This window comes from Mytilus galloprovincialis, chromosome 3 (genome assembly GCF_965363235.1).
Source record: "Mytilus galloprovincialis chromosome 3, xbMytGall1.hap1.1, whole genome shotgun sequence".
NCBI classification, from domain to species: Eukaryota; Metazoa; Mollusca; class Bivalvia; order Mytilida; family Mytilidae; genus Mytilus; species Mytilus galloprovincialis.
In genome coordinates this window covers 72,447,485-72,474,653 of record NC_134840.1, presented here as the reverse complement: position 1 = coordinate 72,474,653, position 27,169 = coordinate 72,447,485, and the positions used below count along the sequence as shown (strand labels likewise).

General features: G+C 31.9%; 1 protein-coding gene across 1 annotated transcript; it reads right to left on the bottom strand.

Annotated features, from left to right (window-relative positions):
• Positions 1–281: 281 nt before the first annotated feature.
• Positions 282–25,134, bottom strand: LOC143066789 (uncharacterized). Its single transcript, XM_076239600.1, has 14 exons — positions 25,128–25,134; positions 17,737–17,778; positions 14,771–14,827; positions 13,062–13,226; positions 11,730–11,783; positions 8,972–9,112; positions 4,612–4,752; positions 3,974–4,030; positions 3,414–3,539; positions 2,827–2,952; positions 2,285–2,350; positions 1,452–1,577; positions 866–991; positions 282–391 (listed from the first exon to the last, which is right to left on the bottom strand). The coding sequence occupies exons 1-14, from the start codon at positions 25,132–25,134 to the stop codon at positions 282–284; spliced, it is 1,344 nt and encodes a 447-aa protein (XP_076095715.1).
• Between the last annotated feature and the right edge of the window lie 2,035 nt (positions 25,135–27,169).

Below are 27,169 nucleotides of genomic sequence, written 5' to 3'. Positions count from 1 at the left end.
GAATTGTCTCATTGGCATATACCACTTCTTCGTATTCTTATATACATATTTGGCGACTGAATAACAACATGATAACATCATAATACCTAGCTGAAAGTTATAACATTTTCAAAACGGCAAACATATGTTCGAAACAAATGTGTCAAACTCAATTCATTGTTCCTCATTATGAAACAAATATAAATTGACCAATTCTTTAATAAAAAAAAATCATTAATCATAGAAAATAGAAATTCCTGATTCAGCATTTAGCAAAACCGATAAAATTTTAATCATGGTGTTTATAATTTTCCTCTATATTTATCACACTTACCTGATTGAGGCGGAAACGGTGGTGGTGGTGGCGGGGGAGGAGGAGGAGGAGGAGGAGGAGGAGGCGATGGTGATGGTCCTGCAAATACACAAAATCTATGTTAATTACTTTTAAAATTGGTTTCAAAATCGTGACCAAAAATATTATGACAAGTTTTAGATATAATAAATTCTGCTTATCAATCAACATAATAAAAAATATCTTAATCAAAGACTTTTCATCGAATACAGAATAAAATAATCAATGTTCTAATTTGCATCAAAACTAAGATCTAATATCTTTCATTGTTTTTATTATTACAATTTTAAACGAATATTTGTTAGGGGGCTGTTATTTATAAACATAATCTCTGTTATAAGAGTTAGTGATAAGAACAAGTAGGAAAAGAGAAAAAAATCATAACTAATTATTAAACTTTTTTTTCTGAAAAAGAAACACAAAATTGAGTTTATGTCTGTAAAAGTAATAGGTTTCAAACGAGCATCTATGTTTGTTTAACCATACTGTATTTTCTTAGATAAGTAAAGTGGATTAAAAATTTATCAAACGTACTTGTTGGACAACATGCAAAAAACTCATCAGCAGCCCCTGCTACACAGGAATATCCATTTGGACATTTGTTAGATCCTACCATCATTCCACAGCTTAACGTAGAATGTGGTCTTCCATAGGAACAAGCTGTAAAAAAAGATCATTTTAATTACTATGTGTTTTCAATTTGAAACATTGAGAATGGAAATGGGGAATGTGCCAAAGAGATAGCCACCCGACCATATAACAGACAACAGCAGAAGGTCACCAATAGGTCTTCAATGCAGCGAGAAACTCCCGCATCCGGAGGCGTTCTTCAGCTGATCTATAAAGACCCATAAACAAATATATATACTAGTTCAGTAATAATTGTGTTCATTTTTAAAATATATTAGGACTTTTTATACGTTGCACTCTTTTACAATAGATAGTTGGAATGAGAATTGTGAATAAAAAAACTCTTGACAGCCTCCAAAAAATCTACTACATAGTTTCATATGTTTTTGTTTCAAATATGTAACACTAATAAGCTTTTGACTAAAAACACCTAGAGTATAAAATCATGAAAAACTGTTAATATGATTAAAAAAATTTCAGACGAACTTACGATTTTGGCAGCATACAGCATAATGGTCTGTTGCTTCGGTTTTACAATAATAACCACGTGGGCATGGATTCCTTCCTGATCCAAATCCACAGTTTATGTTAGGGAATGGCGTTCCTTTTTCACAAACTATCCGAAGAAAAACATAAAAATAACTTATTCTTCAAAATCATCATTTAATGATGTTATTTAATGTTTGGCTTTTTAAGAGAATTTTGATATGAAAAATTAACCATCAACTTTCTTGCTCTACTTAAATATAACTTGTACATATTTAAAAATAAAATAAATGGAGATACAAATGATGACTGGATTATACCATGATTACATTTGACAAATATTGTAATATCTAAGCGTTATACTATTTTGAAAAAAATATAAAAGGGAAATGATGTGCACTCAATTATTGCATGATTAATGCATTGATACTTATTATGAAAACAAATTAAAATTGATCAATTAAAAAGAAAACATTGTGTTAGAAACTCTTTTTTTCGTTTTTGGCAAGAAATGCTTTAATTTGCATCATAGTTTATATGTGTTTGTGTTAATTTAACACACTCACCTGAATGAGGCGGAAACGGTGGCCTTGGTGAATTATAACATTCTCAAAACGGCAAACATACTTTTGAAACAAATCAAAGGGAGTTTTCTTTCAAATGTGTCAAGTATAATTTATTGTTCCTAATTATGAAAAAAATCTAAATTGACCAATTCTTTAATAAAAACTCATTAATTATAGAAAATAGAAATTCCTAATTCGGCATTTAGCAAAAACGATTAAATTTAAATCAATCATGGTGTTTATATTTTTCTGTTATATTTATCACACTTACCTGATTGAGGCGGAAATGGTGGAGGTGGAGGCGGGGGAGGAGGAGGTGGAGGCGATGGCGATGGTCCTGATACAGAAAAATATGTTAATTACTTTTAAAATTGTTTTCAAAATCGTGACCAAAAATATTATGACGAGCTTAAGATATAATGAATTCTGCATATCAAACAACAGAATAAAAAATATCTAAATCAAAGACTTTTCATCGAATACAGAATAAAATAATCAATGTTCTAATTAGCATCAAAACTAAGATCTAATATCTTTCATTGTTTTCATTATTACAATTTTAAACGAATATGTGTTACGGTGCTGTTATTTATAAACATAATCTCTGTTATAAGAGTTAGTGATAAGAACAAGTAGGAAAAGAGAAAAAAAAATCATAACTAATTATTCAACTCTTTTTTTTCTAAAAAAGACACACAAAAGTGAGTTAATGTCTGTAAAAGTAATAGGTTTCAAACGAGCATGTATGTTTGTTTAACCATACTTTATTTTCTTAGATAAGTTAAGTGGATTAGAAAAATTAATCAAACGTACTTGTTGGACAACATGCAAAAAACTCATCAGCAGCCCCTGCTACACAGGAATATCCATTTGGACATTTGTTAGATCCTACCATCATTCCACAGCTTAACGTAGAATGTGGTCTTCCATAGGAACAAGCTGTAAAAAAAGATCATTTTAATTACTATGTGTTTTCAATTTGAAACATTGAGAATGGAAATGGGGAATGTGCCAAAGAGATAGCCACCCGACCATATAACAGACAACAGCAGAAGGTCACCAATAGGTCTTCAATGCAACGAGAAATTCCCGCATCCGGAGGCGTTCTTCAGCTGATCTATAAAGACCCATAAACAAATATATATACTAGTTCAGTGATAATTGTGTTCATTTTTAAAATATATTAGGACTTTTTATACGTTGTACTCTTTTACAATAGATAGTTGGAATGAGAATTGTGAATAAAAATAACTCTTGACAGCCTCCAAAAAATCTACTACATAGTTTCATATGTTTTTGTTTCAAATATGTAACACTAATAAGCTTTTGACTAAAAACATCTATAGTATAAAATCATGAAAAACTGTTAATATGATTAAAAAAATTTCAGACGAACTTACGATTTTGGCAGCATACAGCATAATGGTCTGTTGCTTCGGTTTTACAATAATAACCACGTGGGCATGGATTCCTTCCTGATCCAAATCCACAGTTTATGTTAGGGAATGGCGTTCCTTTTTCACAAACTATCCGAAGAAAAACATAAAAATAACTTATTCTTCAAAATCATCATTTAATGATGTTATTTAATGTTTGGCTTTTTAAGAGAATTTTGATATGAAAAATTAACCATCAACTTTCTTGCTCTACTTAAATATAATTTTATATATTTAAAAATAAAATAAATGGAGATACAGATGATGACTAGATTATACCATGATTACATTTGACAAATATTGTAATATCTACGCGTTATGCCATTTTGAAAAAAAATATAAAAGGGAAATGATGTGCACTCAACTATTGCATGATTAATGCAGTGATACTTATTATGAAAACAAATTAAAATTGATCAATTAAAAAGAAAACATTGTGTTAGAAATTCTTTTTTCGTTTTTGGCAGGAACGCTTTAATTTTCATCATAGTTTATATGTATTTGTGTTAATTTAACACACTCACCTGAATGAGGCGGAAACGGTGGCCTTGGTGGTGGTGGTGAAGGCGCGGGAGATGGTCCTGCAAAAAAGGGAAAAAAATAAAACTTACTACAAATGTAATTTTCATAATCAAAACAGGAAAATATGTTTCTTCTACAAGAATTGTTTTCAAAATCGTAACTCACAACATTGTGACAGGTTACGATATGTTCAACGATTGGTAAACATGGTATATAAAAATACCAATAAAAATATCAAAACAAAAAAAAATTTATTAAATAAAAAAAAAAATATGTACAAATCAGCGGCTAAAAAAATACAGACATTTCTAAATTGTCAACATGAACTCTTTCTGAACAGAATATTTGCTGCTTTGGAAATAATCAAACGACATGTTTAAGAATAGAAAATCTTTTATTTCATTCTGTCCCTTTGTAAAATCTGGTTGACAGTTAAAGAAAACAAGATAAAGTTAAGTTATTCTTTTGCTCAATTTAAACTAATTTAACTCAATAACATATTGTGCTTGTACCTAGTCCAGCTACTACCATTATCTTTTAGACTAATCATTTTGTTCAGCCGTCTTAACTTGAAATAGTATTCAAAACTTGCAAAGAACATGAAATTCAAAGCCTTTGACTGCTTGAAAGTTTCAGATACCTGCAGGATTGGTACACACATGTCCGCATCCGTTAGAACAACATTTCTGATACCCTGGGCAATTAGAATCTCCTCTACATGCTTCTACACAAATACCAGGTCTGCCGTTTGGCATTGGACACATACCAGGCTTTGATTTGCCTTGAAAGATAAACTATCAACGTTGTAATATGTATTTAAGAAAAGAAATGAACCCAGTTCTCGTTTTTTGTCATTTAATTTCAAATTCTATAGCAACACCTTATTGAAGGGTTTAATGGATATTTGTTCATTTATTTATTTACTTTGCACAAACGTATTGCCAGTTTACTCTGTTACTCAAAACGTACCTTGACAATTGTTACTAAGGAGAATTGTGAAAATAAAAAACATGCATTGATCGTGCTACTATCAGATTCAGATATTTTCTTGTTCTACTGGTTTATAAAGGCAACAGTAGTATACCGCTGTTCGAAATACATTGATACACAATTTTTTATCAAACAGCATAGTGTGGCTTTTCCCGTCGAATCTTTGTTTTCCATATCATCACATTTATTCTATTTATGATAAAATTGAGAATGGAAATGGGAAATGTGTCAAAGAGACAACAACCCGACCATAGAAAAAAACAACAGCAGAAGGTCACCAACAGGTCTTCAATGTAGCGAGAAATTCCCGCACCCGGGGGCGTCCTTCAACTGGCCCCTAGCCAATGTAGAAAAGTAAACGCATAACAATATGCAAATTAAAATTCAGTTCAAGAGAAGTCCCAGTCCAATGTCAGAAGATGAAACAAAAGAAAATAAATAAAATGACAATAATACATGAATAACAACAGACTATTAGCAGTTTACTGACATACCAGCTCCAGACTTCAATTAAATTGACTGAAAGATTATGATTTCATCATATGAACATCAGGCACAATCCTTCCCGTTAGGGGTTTAGTATCATACCATCATAACATATATGAGAAGAACATAACCCGTGTCATGCCAACAACTGGTTTTTGAATAAATGAGTTTAGTTCCGATGCAAAGACCCTATAAGTGAATCAATATTAACGCCAAAATATGCAATCTTTAATGACCTGACAACAGTATCGTAACTATATCCCTTCTTAATAAGTCTTTTCAAAGGTTTTGTTAGTTTTTGAGGTGAATACTGACACCTTTGTGCTTTATAAAGAATATTTCCATAAAAAATTTGATGTGAAATACCTGAACGTGTAAGAAGTCTGCATGTTGAGCTATATTTACGAATGATGTCCTTATACCGATGATAAAATTTAGTAAATGTTTTGACTAGTTTGTGATATCGAAAACCCTGGTGTAATAATTTTTCAGTAATACATAAATTTCTCTCGTTAAAATCTTAAACATTGTTACATACACGAGCGAATCGTACAAGTTGAGATATATAAACACCGTAAGATGGTGACAAGGGAACGTCACCCTCTAAAAATGGATAATTAACGATAGGAAATGAAAAATCATCTCTTTTATCATAAATTTTAGTATTCAGCTTTCCATTAATGATATAGATATCAAGATCGAGGAAAGGGCAGTGGTCATTGTTAGTATTAGCTTTATTTAAAGTAAGTTCAACGGGATAAATTTCTATAATATACATACTAAAGTCGTCATTATTGAGAGCCAAAATATCATCCAAATATCTAAAAGTATTATTAAATTTGTTTATCAGATGTTGTTTCGATGGGTCTTAGCTTATTTTTTGTCATAAATTGTAACTCATAGCAATATAAAAACAGGTCCGCAATAAGTGGTGCACAGTAAGTCCCCATTGGAATTCCGATAATCTGACGAGATACGGAATCCCCAAAGCGAACAAAAATGTTATCTAGTAAAAATTCAAGGGCATATAAAGTATCAAAGCATGTCAAATTGACATAGTTTTTAAGTTTATTGCTACTAAAAAATGACCTAAAAGAGTTTGAACATATACATTCACATTCTGACTTTTTAAATGCCCATTTAATTAGGTGTGTTAATTTTTCCCTAATGAGAATGTGAGGCAATGTGGTATACAGGGTAGAAAAATCAAAACTTTGAACAGATTCAAAATCACCAATATAAGCATCCAATTTATCAAGTACTTCCAACGAGTTCTTGACACTCCAAAAGTAGTTAATTCCACTATTTTCGAAGACTTATTTGAACAATTTATTATTAGGTTTTTAATTGTACCAAGTGTGCTGGTAAGAAGAATAGACAATTTAGTAGTGGAACAATAGCTTGACGACGAAATAAATCTATATTTGTAAGGTGTTTTGTGTAGCTTCGGAAGCCAGTACATATTTGGGACTTTCATTGTATTTGGATCTGCTTGTAAAGCGGTAGCTAAAAGTTTATGTTTGTTACAGATGTCGTTTTCTGAAAATGGAGTAAGTTGGAATGTTGGTTAATTGGTGATTTCTTTTTTCAGAACCTCAATGTAAAATTTACGTCAAAAAATAATAATATTATTAGCAGCTTTATCGGCCGGGACAAAAACAAATTTCTTGGCTAGTTCTTTTAGTTTATGTTTGATACGAGAAATAGGTTTTTTGTGGTTATTGTTAATAGTAAAATGTTCTTTAAAATGTTGAATACGTTTATAGATAAATAGATAATTTAGATGTATTCCGGAACGGACATCTCATAAACATGTTTAACCCCACCGCATTTTTGCGCCTGTCCCAAGTCAGGAGCCTCTGGCCTTTGTTAGTCTTGTATTATTTTAATTTTAGTTTCTTGTGTACAATTTGGAAATTAGTATGGCGTTCACTATCACTGAACTAGTATATATTTGTTTATGGGCCAGCTGAAGGTAGCCTCTGGGTGCGGGAATTTCTCGCTACGTTGAAGACCTGTTGGTGACCTTCTGCTGTTGTTTTTTTTTGTTGTTTTTTTGGGGGTTTTTTCTATGGTCGGGTTGTTGTCTCTTTGGCATATTCCCCATTTCCATTCTCAATTTTATTATCAAAAATTATATTTACTAGATAAGCAGCATATTGAAGTTGTATCAGATGTTTTTTCTCGCGTATCCTTTAAATAAAGGCAACAGTAGTATACCGCTGTTCGAAATTCATAAATCGATTGAAAAAAAACAAATCCGGGTTACAAACTAAAACTGAGGAAAAAGCATCAAACATAAAAGAACTACGACACAACAGAAACACAACAATAAAAATGTAACACACACATAAACGAACTATGATATAACAATGGCCATTTTCCTGACTTGGTACAGGACATTTAAAGACAACAAATGGTGGGTTGCACCTGGTTTTGTGGCACGAATAATAGCTAACAAAAGGTACCAGATATACAATTTAAATTTCCAGCTAATTGGACCATTTGGTTCTTTTGGGTTTTTTTTTGGTTGTTGATAGAGTCAAGTATAAATGTATACTACCATAACACTAGATATTATAAAAAGGAAAATATGGTATGATTGCCAATGAGACAACAAGAGATCAAAATGACGCAGACATTAACAACTATAGATTACCGTACGGTCTTCAACAATGAGCAAAGCCCATACCGCATAATTATTAAAATAAGAGAAAATAAGAGAAAATTAATTCTCTATGGGACAATCGTTTTTGCATATTACTTTTTCATCTATCAATAAGGTTTGTATAGAAATTATGAACTTAGTGTTAACTTCATTGTGAGCATTGTGAGATAGTTACAAATTAATATCATTTCCGGGAACATGAAAAAACTAAAATTGAAGGTAGCATATCGGTCGCCATTAACAGTCATCAACGAAGGTAAAATCAGCCACAGAGTGGATGTTATAAGAGAAAAAGGTCAATTTCAATTGAAGATGACCAAGTGAGTGCAAAGAAAAAATACTACTGTATTACATATATTACTTCGTACGATTCTTTTAAGATAGAAATGACCCTATCCAGATAAAACATTATTTTTGTTATTTGTCCAATCTTTAAAAAATCATCTACTTTGTAATTGATTACATCATCCATCTGTTTTCTTTCGAGAGCCACTGATGAGTCTTGTGACTTAGACGCGCGTGTGGTGAGCCAGATAATAAGCCTGGTATTTTTCCTTAATCTTTTAATCAAAATTTTAAATACTACATGTATGCATACATTGTTGAAGGCCGTACGGTGACCTATAGTTGTTAATGTCTGTGTTATTTTGGTTTCTTGTGGAGAGTTGTCTCATTGACAATCATACCACATGTTCTTTTTTTATATACCGTTTCATCAACATAGAATGTTTTTTTTATCTTTTAGACTAATCATATTGTTCAACCGTCTTAAATCGAAATAGTTTCTCAAACTTGCAAATGAACATGAAATTCAAAGCCTTTGACTGCTTGAAACATTTGTGAAAGTTTCAGATACCTGCAGGATTGGTACACACATGTCCGCAACCGTTAGAACAACATTTCTGATACCCTGGGCAATTAGAATCTCCTCCACATGCTTCTACACAAATACCAGGTCTGCCGTTTGGTATTGGACACATACCAGGCTTTGGTTTGCCTTGAAAGATAATCTATCACCGTTGTAATATGTATTTAAGAATAGAAATGAACCCAGTTCTCGTTTTTTGTCATTTAATTTCAAATTCTATAGCAACCCTTATTGAAGGGTTTAATGGGTATTTGTTCATTTATTTATTTACTTTGCACAAACGTATTGCCAGTTTACTTTGTTACTCAAAACGTACCTTGACAATTGTTACTAAGGAGAATTGTGAAAATAAAAACATGCATTGATCGTGCTACTATCAGATTCAGAATTTCTTGTTCTACTGGTTTATAAAGGCAACAGTAGTATACCACTGTTTGAAATTTCCCGTCGAATCTTTATTTTCCATATCATCACATTTATTCTATTTATGATAATTTAGATGTATTCCGGAACGAACATTATCAAAAATTATATTTACTGGATAAGCAGCATATTGAAGTTGTATCAGATTTTTTTTCTCACGTATCCTTTAAATAAAGGCAACAGTAGTATACCGCTGTTCGAAATTCAAAAATCGATTGAGAAAAAAAAACAAATCCGGGTTACAAACTAAAACTGAGGAAAAAGCATCAAATATAAGAGAACTACAACACAACAAAAACACAACATTAAACACACACATAAACGAACTATAATATAACAATGGCCATTTTCCTGACTTGGTACAGGACATTTAAAGACAAAAAATAGTGGGTTGCACCTGGTTTTGTTGCATGCCAAACCTCCCGATTTTATGGCAATATTAAACATTACATTAAAATGACAACATTACATTACAGGACTACAATACAAATAATGGGAGAAAATATAGGACAGAGAAACACACGAATAATAGGTAACAAAAGGTACCAGGTAAAAAATTTAAATTCCCCATTCGTATACAGAACATGAACATGCAGTTACTTCTAAAGAGCTATTGCAATCTTTTCACGACATGACTTGTTTTGAATATTGATCCTTGTATATGTCTTTTTTCATATAGGGAACATTCCTAGACCCATATATACACTAGGCTAGTGCCACGGGCTAATATTGATTCTCGGGATAGTATCAGGGCTGATAAAAAAGGACATCTTATAATGTATAATTACTATATTAAAAAAACATCTTTTGGCTTACATTTTCAATGTTGTTTTTTTCAACAATAATAAAGGCAAGAATGGAAATTGAGAATGTGCCAAAGAAACAACAGCCCGACCAAAGCAAACAACAGCTGAAGGACACCATTGGGTCTAAAACATATGGAGATAATCCCGCACCCGGAGACGGCTCTGAAACAAAAATGTGGATATTTGTTTGTCCTTATGAAAACATTCACCTAGAATTTGTTATCCTCGCTAATGATATTTCAATTTAAAAACCACTAACATAACTAGAATTAATTTCTTTTAAATATCGTATTAAAATTTACTATATCGTTAATGCTCGCCTTAAAGAAATAAGCTGCTATAGTTGAAGTAATTTGCAAATATAACGAATCAAATGTGTATGCCAATGAGACAGTTATTCACCAAAAGCCATTTAAGCTTATGTAAGCAGTTATAGACAACCGTAAGGCCTTCAACAATGAGAAAAACACAAGGCCTTCAACAAATGATATAAAAGGCCTCGGCCAAATTATAATTAAACAGTTTACGTATAAACAAATATTACAAAAATGTAGCAAAGACAACCATTTCCAGATATTCGTTAACTGGTTCATCAAAGGCGTCGCTAATTGATGCGTTCGGACCATAAAAGACAATACAGTTATCTCTTCTTATTATAAATCCCTACAATGAACGTAAACCTGATTTTATTTAAACTGACCTCAAGAAAACAAATATATGTATGTATGTGTCTGTCTGTCCCAAGTCAGGACCCAATTTTTAAGGGGTTGTCGTTTGTTGCTTTTTTAACAAATTTGTTATACTATTTTCAATTTTTCTTGTACATTTACTAGGCCGTTAGTTTCTCATTTAAATTATTTTATATTTTTGATTTCGGGGAATTTTATAGCTGACAATGCGGTATGAGCTTTATTCATTGTTGAAGGCCGTTTGGTGACCTATATCTATTATTTTTAGCGTCATTTGGTCTTTGATGGAGAGTTGTCTCATTGGCATTAGTACCACAGCTTCTTTTTCATATAATAGCAGAACACTTACATATGCTATATTGTATGGTACAATCAAAGAAATCATTATTTCATCAAAACGCCAGAACTAACAGCATTTGAAATAGAAATAAAAAAAACACACGAATACCAACGCATCTGAATGAAAGAAGAATTTAAGTTACAATCCGGAATATTTGCCTTCGTGGAAAATTGTACAATCAGTATTTTGAAGGTAAAAGAGTGACGAAAGATACCAGAGGGACAGTCAAACTCATAAATCGGAGAAAAAAACTGACAACGCTATGGCAAAAAAAAAGGAAGACAAACAGACAAACAATAGTATACATGACACAACATAGAAAACTGAATAATAAGCAACACGAAAACTAGGGGTGATCTCAGGTGCTCCGGAAGGGTAAGCAGATATATTGATAAACATGTACAAACATTTAAAGACCAATAGATAAATAAACAAATGTACATAAGCGTACATGTATATATTGACAGTAGAGTAATTATCTTACTCACCTGGATCAGTTGGTGGTGGCGGTGGTGGCGATGGTGATGGTGGTGGTGTTGGTTCTAAAATACAAAAAAAAACGAAAAAAGTTTTATTTTTTTTGTTTTGACTCAGTCGAGAAAGTTGTTATAATTACTAAAGTTAATGGAATAACTTTAAATCAATCAATACGGAAAAATGCATTTTGTCAACACAGAACATAAACATTTTGTCATTAACTGCGAAATATCAAATCAAATATTCGAATCATATCGAAGAAGATAAGGCTTTTAATCTTATGATGATCGCGTGTATCATCTACAAAAGACTCATCCGTGTCCAACACAAAACAAATGTCAACAGTAAAAATCCAAATATAGAACTTGTTTCGAGACCTTCAGCAAAGACTTTAAGCTATTGTAAAATTTGCTTAATTGGAAGCTCAGTAATTCAGTTTAATGATAACTGACTTTGGAATATGGACAAGTGCCTTTTCATTCATTAATTTAAAGAATAAATAGTTAACTATTACAGAAAAAAAAATTCTATTGAACACGTTGTTATGTAAATTCTTCTTCATAAACGCATGCGCACAACTGACAAAATCAAAACATTGCGATGTCTTCAATGCACTTATTCCGATGCAAGAACGTCAACGGCAGTCTTAACGTGTGATCAAGACATCACTACACAAAATACAAGACATTGATGATTTGTCTATACCTGAAAATCAAAATACTGTGATAACACATACATGGCCCATATTTACATGTACCTTTTCGGTTATATAGCTAAATCATTACATTAGATGTTTGTTTCACTATAATACGTCGAGTAATTTTTCAACCAATTGCATCACACAATAGAAATTATCACTCATGATGACACGAGGTCACACAATAAAGTGCACGGGTAAATTAGATAAAAACTTGATAAAAATCGTGTGTCATGAACCTAGCTAAAAAATGTAATTATAAGTATTGAATGCTTCTTTTTGTAACTTCATAGGGTTGTATTTTTAGAATGAAGCGCAGAATACAAAATGTACTTCGGTCAACGCTTTTACACCCCAACGAAGTTATAAAAAGAAGCATCCAATTCTTAAATGTGTGTTCATTGATATTGGACTGTCCTACCTCTACTTTTAGTCGTTGCTGGCGAACGAAGTTCAAGAATTGTGCACTGAAAGCACATGTATGACATTTTTTAATATTTTGTTAATGACCAAGAAAAATATACAACAACCCCCCCCCCCCCTCAACAAAAAAAACTTATGAATTGTGGCTGATTAGTCGTATCACATACAGATAATCATTTAATTAAGGGTATTTTTTCTCATTTAATCATTTAAATATACATACTGACTCCTTTGCAATTTTTCATGCAACCCCTATAACGATTAAATCTATTTCCGTTTCCTTTACAACCGCCATAAATAAATTTTTCACATTTCCCTGTTGCTGCGTTGTAGTACCATTTCTTGAATGATCCTTTGCAGGGTCCAGGATCCTTTGGTAATGTACAAACTGGAAGACAGAAACTACGTTACAATGATAACAATTATTACGCTTATAAGGTGCTGTCTATTTCCTTGGACTTATGAATTCTACCAAGTTGGAATCTTCCCTCTAACCCTTTAATACAGTTTTAAATTTGCTTGTTCGAGTCATAATTTAGAGATATGCAAAATCGCCGTAGTATTTAGTGATCTCATTGAGAGTGCATATATATAGAAAAAAAACATAACAACATCACAACTTATAGAGTGTTTATGTTTGAAAATCTAGTAAAAGTATTTTCAAATATATTTTCCGGACGTAATTTCAAAGGGTAAATGCCATCTTAGTGTAAATATTTCTATCATAAAATGATGTCTCTTAACGTTAAAAAAAAACAATGAGAAAACGTATTCAAAAATCACATCAAGTTGTTCTACAAATAGTGAATATTCAATTATCCTAAGCTATAAAAAATGAAAACAACATTTCATAAATTTCAAGCATCCGAAACGCTTTTTGATGTTTCTCCAACAGAAACGTATGAAGGCTATATAGATATTAATTGTTTATTTGCTGCTCTAAGATCTATATGTGTAGAACATTGCATTCTCTACAATGTAAACATTACTATATAAAATTATACCTGACTTTTTACATTCCTGATTGCATTCCCTTTTAGTTTTGAAATTGTTTGCATTGCCTTGACATCCGCCATAGATAAATTTCCTACACTTATACGTGTAAGAATCATAATAGAATCGAGGTATTAATGCTTTACATGGTCCTTTAACTTTTGGGAGCCAGCATGTATCTGGAAAAAAAATTGAATACAAGGTTTATTTCACATTTAAATTTTAATATTTAATTTGTTCTTCCATCTAATTGTATTGTAGTCCTGTCATGTAATGTTGTCATTTTAGTGATATATTTAACTTTGCCATTAAAGCGGGCAGTTTGACTAGCCTCAAAACCAGGTTAATCCCACTATTTTTTTCTTAAAATGTCCTGTACCAAGTCAGGAAAATTCCAATTGTTATATTCTAGTAGTTTTGTGTGTGTTGCATTTTCGTTTGGTTTTTTGTTGCACTTAAGTGTCTCTGTTGTTTCTTTGTTCTCTTATTGTTGATGTGTGTTTCTCGGTTTTAATTTGTGACCTGGATTTGTTTTTTGTCTCAATTGATTTATGACTTTCGAACAGCGATAAACTACTGTTGCCTTAATTTATTCATACTAATTTCCTTTATAGAAACAATAATGCCAAACACGTATAGGAGACTAAGAAATTGGATTATGATAAGGCATGCATTGTACATGCATTATGATGTCAATCTCCTTTCCAGATATTTTACATCTTCTTTAAACAAATGGTTTATTTGTGGATTTTTTAATGAGAATTGTGAAAGTTGATAAGTTGATAATGGGCATTCAAGAAGAGTATAATACTTACCATTACATTCTGGTAAGTCCTGTTACAAAAAAAAACATATAAAGACCGTCAAAATTGAGTTCTTACTCGTACGAAACTATTGTGAATAAGCATACATATTAAAAGTAGAGTTTATGATACTAACTTGGATGTGTTGGCGGTGGTAGCGGAGATGGTTCTGAAATACCAAAAATGTCATTTTCTTAAAAGTTAAATATAAAAAAGTAGTAAGGTAAAACAAAATAGTATATCATATAAGTATAAGATGTGGGGTTAACATTAACTCATCATAAATGACATTATTTATAATCTGTACACCAGATGCACGTTCCGTCTTCAAAAGGATTGTCATTGACACTCGTACACAGTTTTATTGACCAAATAAAGTGCTAAATTTGAAAACATTAGAAAATAAAATTCCTAAAGGTATGCCAAATACAATTAAGTATTCCGTGGCTGGGGTAGAAATCTTTATTATTTCAAAGAAAAATTATCTGGTAAACAGTCGATTAGTTAGTTATGACCATATAAACAATAATTCCTGTCATTACAGAAGTTCTGAATAACGGGCATCATAGCGATAATACCTAAACCACATATAGCTTATCTAATTTTTATGTTTTTTTCATACTCGAATTTTAATTGTTTGGATATAGGCGTTCCTGATACAGGAACATTGAGATAGCGCTTCAGAAGTTTGTTTGACTGACAACAAAAAGCTTTAATTCAATTATCTATAATACTAAAATAACGAGGTCCAATTTGTCAGCCGTCATCACGTAAAAACGACGAATCAAAGAATTCAACTTTATATACAACTAATATAGTACAAAGGTTTAGATTAAAAATTACACCACTCCAGGCCTTTTTGTTTTCCACGTAATTAATATCGCCAATAATTAGGAAGTTCCGGTCGAGTCCGATACCGATACCAATAGTATAATCACCTGTTACCTATTACCTTATCTGTACTTTCCGCATATGACAGGCGCACCACCAAACAATGTATTCAGGATTAATATGCTATATAAACGGGTCATAATCACAGGGTTGACACTACTAAATTGTCAAATAGTTACCTATTGTAGTATTTTAATCCGTAAGACTTTCTAAGATAACAATACGAATACTAAAAATCTGGACTAAAAATAAATTATAATTTGTTAGCGGGCATGACGTAAAACAGCGAATCAAAGGATTCAACTTTATTTAAAACTAATATAGGACAATGCTGTTGATTAAAAAATACTCCATTCCAGGACCTTTTGTTTTCCAAATATTTAATATTACCAATAATTGATAAGTTCCAGTTCGACGTGTTCAAACAGAAAGATTTGAAAGCAGAGAAAATTGTGTATCTTATAATCGGCATGACTTTATCAGATGACAGTACTAATACTAAGATAAGGCTTGAGCATAGTTATATACTTTAATTCAGTCACGGAACCGCGATATCACGGGTGTGTTCTAGTATATACTATATTAAAAGCTTAATGAAAAGAGCAGCAATCAATATGTCCAACAATACGGGCAAACCCAACATGCACAGCTTTATCTTTTACCTCGAATATCATTAACGGTACCAAACTTAACGGTTTGAATTAAATAATTAAGTATTCCAATAATTATATTTGTAGTAATACGTGTTGCAGACTATCTCTAGCTGAAACGAACACTCCTTAATAAGTATATAACATAAGAAAATTCCTGTATTAAGTTAGGAATATGACAGTTGTTATCCATTCATCTTATGCGTTTTAGCTTTTGATTTTGCCATTTGATTATACACCTTCCGTTTTCTATCTCATCAGAATTTGGTATTTTCATTACTTTATTTTTAATGACTTTTCCATTGATTAGGTTAGAAATTATGACGAACTTTCGTTTCCAATTACTTGAGTCAAAATTATCTCAAACGAGTTTAACTTTTCCTTTTGTTTCCGGTCATGAAGCTTCTCTATTAACAAAGTTCTTCTATACCCTTGATTCCAGGTTTTGGGTTTCGGTGTTCCTGATTATTTACGGTAAATCAAGATAACCTTCTTAACTTTTGAGATATTGCCTGATATATGTGTTTCAGAAAACACATGTGGGTACTCATTGAAATTGTTTGAACTCAGACTAGTTCAAGACAGACCACCACTATAAAAAAAGGATGAATATAAAGACACAAAACAAGCAAACTCATTTAGAATCAACGATAACCATTCCATTAATAGAAAATGGTTAGGAACATGTCTTGATCAGGAGTACGTAATTAATCAGTTCTCGTTTGTTTCTGTATATCACATTTGTTTTTCGTTTGAACGAGTTAAGCTATTTCAGTTGATAGTTTATGGTATGTGCTTTTATTTTTCAATGTAACATCCTGTCTTCGTTAAGGGTGAAAGTTAGCGCCTATTAAAGCATGTTGTTCAATGGTTGTCCTTTTGTTGGTGTTGTTCATATGTTTTACTCGTTTCTTGTTTTTATATAATAAGTTGCACCTTTGGTTTTCCTGTTTAAATATTTGTACAATAATCATGTTGGGGGCATTATTAACTTGCTCATCGGTATGAGCCAAATTATAGGCCGTACTTTGACCTATTATTGTAAAAATCACAAAAATACCGAACACCGAGGAAAATTCAAAATGAAAAGATTGTAATAAAAAGCAAAGATCAAAAGCTGAAACACATCAAACGAATGGATAACAACTATAATATTCCTGACTTGGTACAGTCATTTTCTTATATTATGTAGTACTTTGTGTTAACTTTTGAAACATTGTTACTTAGATGGAGAGTCGTTTCAATGGCACTTATACCACAGATTCTTATTTAAAGTACTACTATCTTCTCAATTTCCTTCTCATTATATGAAACTTCTTTAAATGTATAGTTTATTCGGTGTTTGTGTCTGTTCAATCATACGTTTTATTTGTTGCACGCTGATTTTCAATTTGAATGAAGCAAAGCAAATCATATCATTTTACTTTCAGGGAATGAAAATATTTATTTATTTCTGGCCAACAGACACGTGTATAACTTAATCAAAGGATGTATTACGTTGTTTTCTTGTCAATCTTTGTCAACCTGTTTGATATCGTAACACTTAGATGCAAATACATACCTCTACAACTCGTTCCACAATTATCTCCACAACATAACTGTCCTGCAAAAGATAATGATAAAAATGATGATGATTATAATGATTATAAAAGTAATGATAAAAATGATAATAATAATAATAATAATAATAATAATAATAATAATAATAATAATAATAATAATAATAATAATAATAATAATAATAATAATAATAATAATAATAATAATAATAAATGATAAAATCAAAATTGTTGTTTTAAAGAAATTGACGCTGGATAACCAAGATATCCAAATTGGCATGGTTTGGTTAAGCGATTGACATAGTTAAGTTAAGAGTCTAGAAATTCGTCATGGTTTTGGTTACATTTGTCATGGTTTAGATCAAAATTAATACATCTTTGTTGCACCTGAATATTGATAGTTTGTTAGAATGCGATTTTAAAAAGGTAAAGTAACACAATTAACTAATTGACTAAAGAGGAATACAAGTCTTTTGACCAAATTTGCTGGGCGTAAACTGCAAAAAGGCTGGATAAATCGTACATTTATATATTGTTTTACCCCGCGTAACGCATTGCAGTGTCAATGGAAATATTCGGTGTTCGTATTTTTGACCGTCTGTCTGTGCGTTCATCTCATGTTTACAATTCTTGTCGGTTTTTTTTATGAATCTTAATATATCATAGTTTTTTTTATAAAAGTTTTGTTCAAAATTGCATTGTTAGCACTCTAAAATGTACAATTCTTGCCAGAATTTTATGGAACTTACATTATGTAAGTTTCATAAAATTCTGGCAAAGTTTACATCATAGGTTTATATAAGCAATGTCTTGGACAAATTCAATAATTAGTGTGAAAAGAGTGGTGTTCCTTAGAAATATTATGATATGAAGAACTGCATTTTAGGCGCTCTCATATGTACAATTCATACCCAAATTTTATGTAAGTTGAATCATAGGTTGATATCAACAATTTTTTGGACTGATTTGAAAATTAGTACCAAAAAATTATTATTTTAATATCTAAAGCTGCGATCGGATAGTTCTAACGGACGCCAAACGGAAGAAAAAAAGTTTTCCGTAGACAAAATTTGTATCCGTTGGTATACTGACCAAATAAAATGCCTAAGGTAACAATACACAGTTAGGAGTTTAGTTTTGCATTTTGGCCCCTGTGGATTTTTCAACTAGGAAAGTTATAGTGTAATAAAATTCATTTTTAGACAGATGAGTGCTAATTTAGCCTTCAAAGATGGTTTATAAGAGCATCAAGATTATTTTTTACATGTTTTAGGGGCTGTTTTCTGTTTGACAATCCGTATTTTCATAGGTAGACCGGCCATCGGTCCAGAAATTAATGTACTGTTTACAAACACTCTTTTTCTACACGAAGTTTTTGACACAATTTAACAAAAAAATGAGACGAAAGACATATGATTTTCATTGGATTTGCTGAATGATATATGTACACAGTTTCAGAAAAGGTATTACTTCAAGCGATTGAAATTCTACTTTTAGCCAAATTTTGAGGAAATATGTGACATCTTCCCCCCCCCCTTTTTGCAATATTGTATAACAAATAAATGCAGATTGTTGCCATGGATACACCAAAAATAAATTATATATCACCATTTTATATACTGGATATAAAATCTATGGAAGATTCTGATTACATACATATGCCCATATATGACACAAACAGTAAGCTTGATATTACAAGAAAGCAATGAAAAGGGGATGGTAAAATTGATATGGGCAAATTTTAGTATTTTTACCTAACTGTTTATTGCTACCTAACGGACACTTACAGGATATACAATGTACGAGAAACGTAAACGTACTGGACAGAACGGACGTCAAATGTACATCCAACGGACGAGTACCGCATAAACGGAAACCTAACGGAATTTTATAAAAGTTTAGTGTAAGTACAGCCTTTTTGAAAACGATTATAAAAAATATAGGTCACCAATGAGTAAAAAAATATATATCACTTTTAATGCCAAAAAATGTCATTTTTGCACCAAAGGAATATAATTTGGAGCTTTTTCAATGATATAAAGGCATCTGGGGTCATCACAAATTGATTTTTTAATGTTTTTTGTACCATATGATAGAGTAACAACTAAGCGACGACATCAAAAGTTCAATGTATGATAAAAAACTTAATTCATATAGTTTTTTACTGACCCCCCTACCCTCCTCTTAACTTGATTTGGGAAAACTTGATTGACCAATAAGAATATATATAAAATCGATGTCAATTAAACAAAACTTTCAGCAATTTTGGATAGAATGGTTAAACTTAAAAATAATTATCAGCGAAAACATTGTTAAACAGTATTTTAATAGTTGTACATAATGTCTGTTTATTTTGATAGTAACACTTCCATCATTCACGACAGGAATCTCATAACTGAACCATGTCGAACATGAACTAAACCATGACGCTAATGAACCAAACAATGACACCGAAATTTCTGTAATCTTAAATTGTGTGCAAATTTAGGTACAATTGACGGCAGATTGATACTATAACCACTGGTATTAAAGAGATAATAGTAACTGCAATTACGATTATCCCAATATGGCGACGGCAGATATAGGTAAAATCTTTACAGTCAATTTACTTAAATGTAGCATGTTTTTGTCAATAGTTACTCAGCTGCAAGGTGTTTCTATACCATTACATCATATTTGAATCGTAACGGTGCACTGGAATTGTCTAAGCGCTTTGAAAATTGCCGTTGAAAAATTCGGGATGATAATCGTAACTCGGAAAAAAAGATACTCGTAATTATGTTATTAAAAAATGCGAAGATAATCGTAACTGGATAGTGTTTTATTGATATTGACACTAAAAACGTATATCTGATAGCACATGATGAAATTATGGTGATGAATTAATCACGTTTCAACATCTTATGACATATATCTTTTTGTGCATATATTATTAATGGTTCTAATGAAAACAGCTACATACTATCATAAAATTGGAAGGGTGAACAAGCTCTAAGAAATTTTGATATGGGAAAAACACGAACTATGTTAAAATACAGAAATCTCTCAAGAACTAGGAATGTCACAAAATATGGGAATGAGCGATGAGGCAATTGTATAGGAAGTTATCGGATATATGGCAATATACTTGTCAGGGGAAACGCATGTGTCACCCTACATCAGATTTGTGATTAATAAAATTGAGAATGGAAATGGGGAATGTATCACAGAGACAACAACCCGACCATAGAAAAAACAACAACAGAAGGTCCCCAATAGGTCTTCAATGTCGCGAGAAATTCCCGCACCCGGAGGCGTCCTTCAGCTGGCCTTACGACTGTTAAAGAACAATGATTTATCCTGAATAAAAACAAAGTAAATATAGTAATTATTGTTTTAAATCATTTAATGCAGATGGCTATGTGTGCTTTTTCTTCTGCTGGTTCAGTTCTAGTCCATACCCTTTATGCCATAATGAAGTAGGAAAGACGTTTAGTATTCGCCAGAGACAGTTTGACGAGAAATTAAGAACAACAGTTTTGCACTTTTTGGATATGGGATAGTGATTATCACCCTCCATTTTCTCCCAAAAAAAAAACCACCTTAAACGCGCACATAACATTGAAACTTTGAAAACAATTAGAATATCTACTTACCACAATACCTGACCCGACAGCTGCTTCATTGTCAATATATTGAACAGGTACATAGATATAGGAAGATGCGGTGTGAGTGCCAATGAGACAACTCTCCATCCAAATAACAATTTAAAACAAGTAAACCATTATAGATTAATGTACGGCCGTCAACATGTATACATTAGGTAATGCATATTGTTGTCTGTTATAAGGGCATTTTTCAATAAAAGTGCAAATTTCAGACCTAAAAAAATTAAAAATCTACTTGTCGAAATTTTTATTTCTAGAGTTATTTTTAATACTTCTATTGTAGACCTGTTTGTAAATAAAAAGTGCAATGTTAAATACTCTTTAAAATGATATCATTTTCTTAATGTATGTACTGTTTCGCAGGGGACATTTGTCCACTACGAAACTGCTTTTAAACGCACATCTTATTGCATTTTAATGTCTCCTATAGACATTCTAATTTGTTTTACTTTATAAACTAGAAAGATCTCATTTTTTTTCTGAATGTGAGAACCATTTTTTATCGATAAATATTAGACAGTACTTCACATATGAACGTACAACTTATGTTACGTAGTGGACATTTTTATGAGTGTCGAGTGGACAAACACGCTTGGATCGTAGTGGACAAAAAGTTTCGTAGTTGACATCAACCCTATACTATGCTGATAACATACGGAAAGTTACATGAAACAAACTCTTGCTATTTGTTTTGCACGAATAGAATTGAAAAAAATAAAAATCTCAAATACTTGTTTCGTAGGTGACCGTTTTGTAATGGACACATTTACATGTTTACAATCTCCATATTGCAATATTAACAAGAATGATTATATTCATCAAAACACGTATCAAGCTGTACACTGATTTTGTTTCATAATTTTAAAACCAGATACTAAAGGAGATTTGAACCGTTTCGAAGTGGACATAAACAAAAATACGGTATCACTCTGGTCCTTACATCATTTCTTTTGTAAGACCATTATGTTTATATCTCTTGCAAACATTGAGCATAAATGTTGAATAGGGCGTCTAGGGAAATGCCAGGAATCCATAGTTTATTAGTCCCTCTAAAAATAGTATGTTTCTTTGCTTAAAAAATGTTAAATCTAATTCCATGTACTGACGTCTGCACAAAAAAATACTTGTAAAGATCAAAAACATTTTTTTAAAGTGGCTGTCACAAGAAATCACGGTTTTGTAAAAAAAAAACGCCAATAAATCGAGAGATATATAAGTAAATGTGTCTTAAATATTTATTAAGCTGTAAGTTTCTTCATTTTTTTTTATTTTCCGTTAATGTCATCAATTTACTGTACATTTGCATTTTAACTACACAAAATACCATTCAGTGAAATCTGAAAGACACATTTAATTTTTCAGTTACTATTATCCGATAAAAAAAAATACGATTATTAAACAAGAAAAATTCCATAGAGTTACGATTATCATCCCGAATTTTTCAACGGCAATTTTCAAAGCGCTTAGACAATTCCAGTGCACCGTTACGATTCAAATATGATGTAATGGTATAGAAAAACCTTGCAGCTGAGTAACTATTGACAAAAACATGCTACATTTAAGTAAATTGACTGTAAAGATTTTACCTATATCTGCCGTCGCCATATTGGGATAATCGTAATTGCAGTTACTATTATCTCTTTAATACCAGTGATAACGAAACCTGGGATCTAACAGACATTAAAAAATAACTGTACTTTATGCATTAGAAACGAACAACAACTTATAAATTTTGACATACACAAGCTTTGTTCTGTGTCAAATTATAACCATATGATAAATTGTTTAATGTACTAACATATTAACAATAAACAAAGATTCTTACCATCTTGAATTTATATTTAGAGGTTCATTTAGCGAAAAATCCGAATGTTTATATTGTGTCAAGGACGTATATGATTGTGTCAATAAAAATTCTTAACACAACCATGTCTAACTTAACCAGACTATGACAAAATCACTGTACTAAACGACCATCGATATGACGACCTTACTTACCGTGATAATGAAGACCATATTTGTTTCTTTTTCTTTGCACATATGACGTAATGCTTAACTGGTTTTTATGAATTAGGAAAAATCTTCACCCGAATAAAAGTGCAAAGATTTAAACTTTAAAACTCTACAAATCTGTTACTGTTTCGCAATATTTGATTGAATCATGTCTCAAACAGTAATTTGATTGGTGTATTATCAGTTCGATTGACTAATTTTACTCTATAGATTTCTTTCAAACAATATACATGAGATTTTTTTTTTTTGTTTCGTGTTGAAGGTGTCGCTGTCATTTTTTGATACTATTGGCTATTAATAAACCTATTCTGTATTTTACCTGGCTTGCATTCTGAATCCGATTTACATTGTTCGTGAAAATGAACACATCTGATTTGTGGATCAATTGGTGGACATCCAGGCTTCTATAAAAAAAAAAAAAAAAACACATATACTCATGGATAATTATTAACGGCATATGTAACGAGTGACTAGTGAAAAATAACGTCAGTCCAGTTCTTAAACCAATATATATCATATACAGAGTCTTCTGATCACGATGTTTTCCTTTTTTTCGCATCTATTTCGTATAATCGTCACAAAAAAATTGCACTCGGTCAGTGTTGTTGTGACTGCTTATTTCTGGTCGTTTTTTTTGAAGCCGCAGTTTACTAATTGGCATCTTTGTAAACAATCAACAAAGACGCATGAATGTTCAGGTTAGCATGTGTATAACACGTACAATAAGATAAACAGATATAGGAAGATGTGGTATGAGTGCCACTGAGACAACTCTCCATCCAAATAACAATTTTATAAAAGTAAATCATTACAGGTCAGTTTATTTCGATGACGGAGCAATGTTTCTTTCTGCTAATTTGTTTATACTCTTCATACTTGCATAATTGCGATCATCGGATTTTTTACAAAACAGGTCACGCCGAGGTAACTGCATACGAAAAAAAGTCAGCGAATTGTTGTCTGGAATTAAAGAATTTTCTTTAGAAAACGTATATGTACATAAGTTTTAAAATAAAAACTAGCCATTTGTTTGAGAAAAAAAAACAGATGAATAATTTTTTTTTTTCCTAAGTTTCATGTGACTTTAATGTAGGATTATTGTTCAAAACACTTGTTGCTCACATCGTCTTTCGTAATTCAATTCTTTGAAGAATATCTCATGAAAATTTTATACGAAAGGCACAGGGATTTATTACAAGATTACTGCCAATAAGTCTTTGTCTCGAGAATCCATATGACACATTGCTTGAAAAGGAGAAATATAAGAGCAGAACAAAATTAAAAAGTCTGAAAAAAATCTTCCAAAATGCAGCCTATCAGAGTTCCACTGTGCTTAAAAGATTTGCAAGTGTTGGTGCAGATACATAATTAACATGTAGGCATTGCAAATTTGTTGACAAATTTACAATCCTAGTGCAAATAAAAATAATAAAATTGAGAATGAAAATGAGAAATGTGTCAAAGACAAAAAAAAGACAAAAGACCAGACAAAAGCCGAAGGCCAATAATGGGTCTTCAATGTAGCGAGAAACTCCCGCACCCGGAGGCGTCCTTCATCTGGCCCCTTAACAAATATGTATACAAGTTCAGTGATAATGGACGTCATACTAAACTCCGAATTATACACAAGAAAACAACATTTAAAAATCATACAAGACTAACAAAGGCCAGAGGCTCCTGACTTGGGACAGGCGCATAATTGCAGCGGGGTGAAACATGTTTTTTTATATTACCCTCCATCTCTTTACCTCTTGCATATCCTATAAGTATGACCCATGACAAATATTGTGTAATATTATTCACTGAACAGCTAACATTATTGTCATCAAAATGGACTGAGACAAAATTTGTCGACAGTTCAAAATGTGTCTCGTATTATTTTTGCATCTCCAGTCTTTCGATAAACATAAACTGCTGGTGGAGATTTATTTCCCCGAGGGTATCACCAGCCCAGTAGTCAGCACTTTTTTGTGCTGACATGAATTATCATTGATATGGTTATATTCATAAATTTACTGTTCACAAACCACGTCATTCACATCACTGAGTATAACTGTTCTAATCTCTTAGCGTTATGCATCACACGGGGGCTACCGTCATGTGACGTTTGTTGTCGTCTGCCATTGTAGTTAAAACAAGTAAAATAACAAGATGGATAGAAAAGGTCAGAAACTGAAAACGGATGTCAAAAACGTGACTGTGGAAATGTTCAAAAATGGGTTTTCTCGTCGAAAAATCGTCGACATACTTAAAACTCCCAAGTCAAATGTTTTTGACAATGTACGGAAATTTTAATACACATTTTCTGAGGAGAATAAACCAAGAAGTGGCCGACCATTGTTTGTAAAACAACGCGACTACCGCAAGCTAGAACGCATTGTAAAGACAAGTCGGAGGAGTTCTTTGTGTGACATAACAAACAAGTTTAATGAAGAAAACTGTATTTCCGTGTCTAAACTTACCATTCAGCACCATTTACATAAACATGGGTAGTACAAGTGTGTAAATAGGAATAAAATCGTAAAAAGGGAGGTCAATCGGAAAAAGAGACTTGCACGGTGCAGAGAAAAAAAGTAGATGGACGGTTTATTACCACCGAAAAATTTGTATTTTCTCTAATGAAAGCAAAGTTATGATTGGACATGAAGTACGTGTGTACGTATGGAGAAAAAGAGACGAGGGTTGGAGACCGGACCTTGTTCAACCGCGGACTTAACAAACTAAATATCAAGTCATGATTTGGGGTTGTATTTGCTGGAATGGCGTCGGTACACTTACTCCTGTAGAAGGCAATATTAATGCTGTTGAATATGAAGAATACTTGATGAAAATTTGTGGCCAGTGATAGCTCGACATTTTCCGGGAGGACATTATTTTTTCCAGGATGACAACGCCCCTGTCCATCGTGCACCGTTCACTCAAGAGCTTGTAGCTCGGAACGGAATAAACGGTATGAGTTGGCCTGCACAGTCCACTGACTTGAATATAATTGAAAATATTTGGTTCCATGTAAATAGAAAACTTCAAACACGTACTGGGAAGATTAAATCTAAAAATGAATTGTTCCAAGAAATTCACCGTATTTGGGTCAGTATTACCCCTGACTATATTCAGTGCTTATACAAGTCGATTCTGAAACGATATATGTAAAATATATCAAAATGTTATCAAACTCTAAAAAGGACACTTAACAAAATATTAAAGGTAAGTTTTTATTTTTGTTGTATTTCATTGGTTGATTTATTTACAGCGCAAGCATGAACTTTGCCACTTTCGTTTTGAAACGTTAACACGCCGCCATTGTCATCAAATACTTTGTGCATGTCTCTGTACATCCCGTCATCGTTTTATTTTTAATGTGCTATTGTAAATGTTTGTATCAATGTCTGTCATTTATGCTAATGTGTGCTTTGTCTTTAATCCTTTTTGTGCTTCTTTGATGCATATTTGTTTGTTGTTATATTGATCAAGATTATAACACAATGTTGACTGCTGTACCTCATTTGTTTTGACATTTTTAAATATCATGTCTTTTTGTTTTGATGACACATCGTTGTCAATACAGTGGAATTTGATGCGAATTTCATACAGGTGAGAAGTTCAGCTAGATATAAAACCTGGTTTAGTCTATCATTTTATACATTTAAAAATGCATGTAACAAGTCAGGTGACAGTTGCTATCCAATCGTTTTTTTATGTGTTTGATTTATTTAAAAGAACATTTATGTAACCTTAGTAAGTTTAATATGTTTTTTATAGTATTTGTCATTTTTTA

What these genes read in the sequence shown, in the direction of transcription:
- LOC143066789 (XM_076239600.1), bottom strand. An exon ending in TTGTGGAACGAGTTGTAGAG is followed by an intron (nt 14,828 to 17,736) that starts GTATGTATTTGC and finishes TTAACTTTTAAG; the next exon opens with AAAATGACATTTTTGGTATT. An exon ending in TGTGTGTACCAATCCTGCAG is followed by an intron (nt 4,031 to 4,611) that starts GTATCTGAAACT and finishes CCTTTTTTGCAG; the next exon opens with GACCATCTCCCGCGCCTTCA.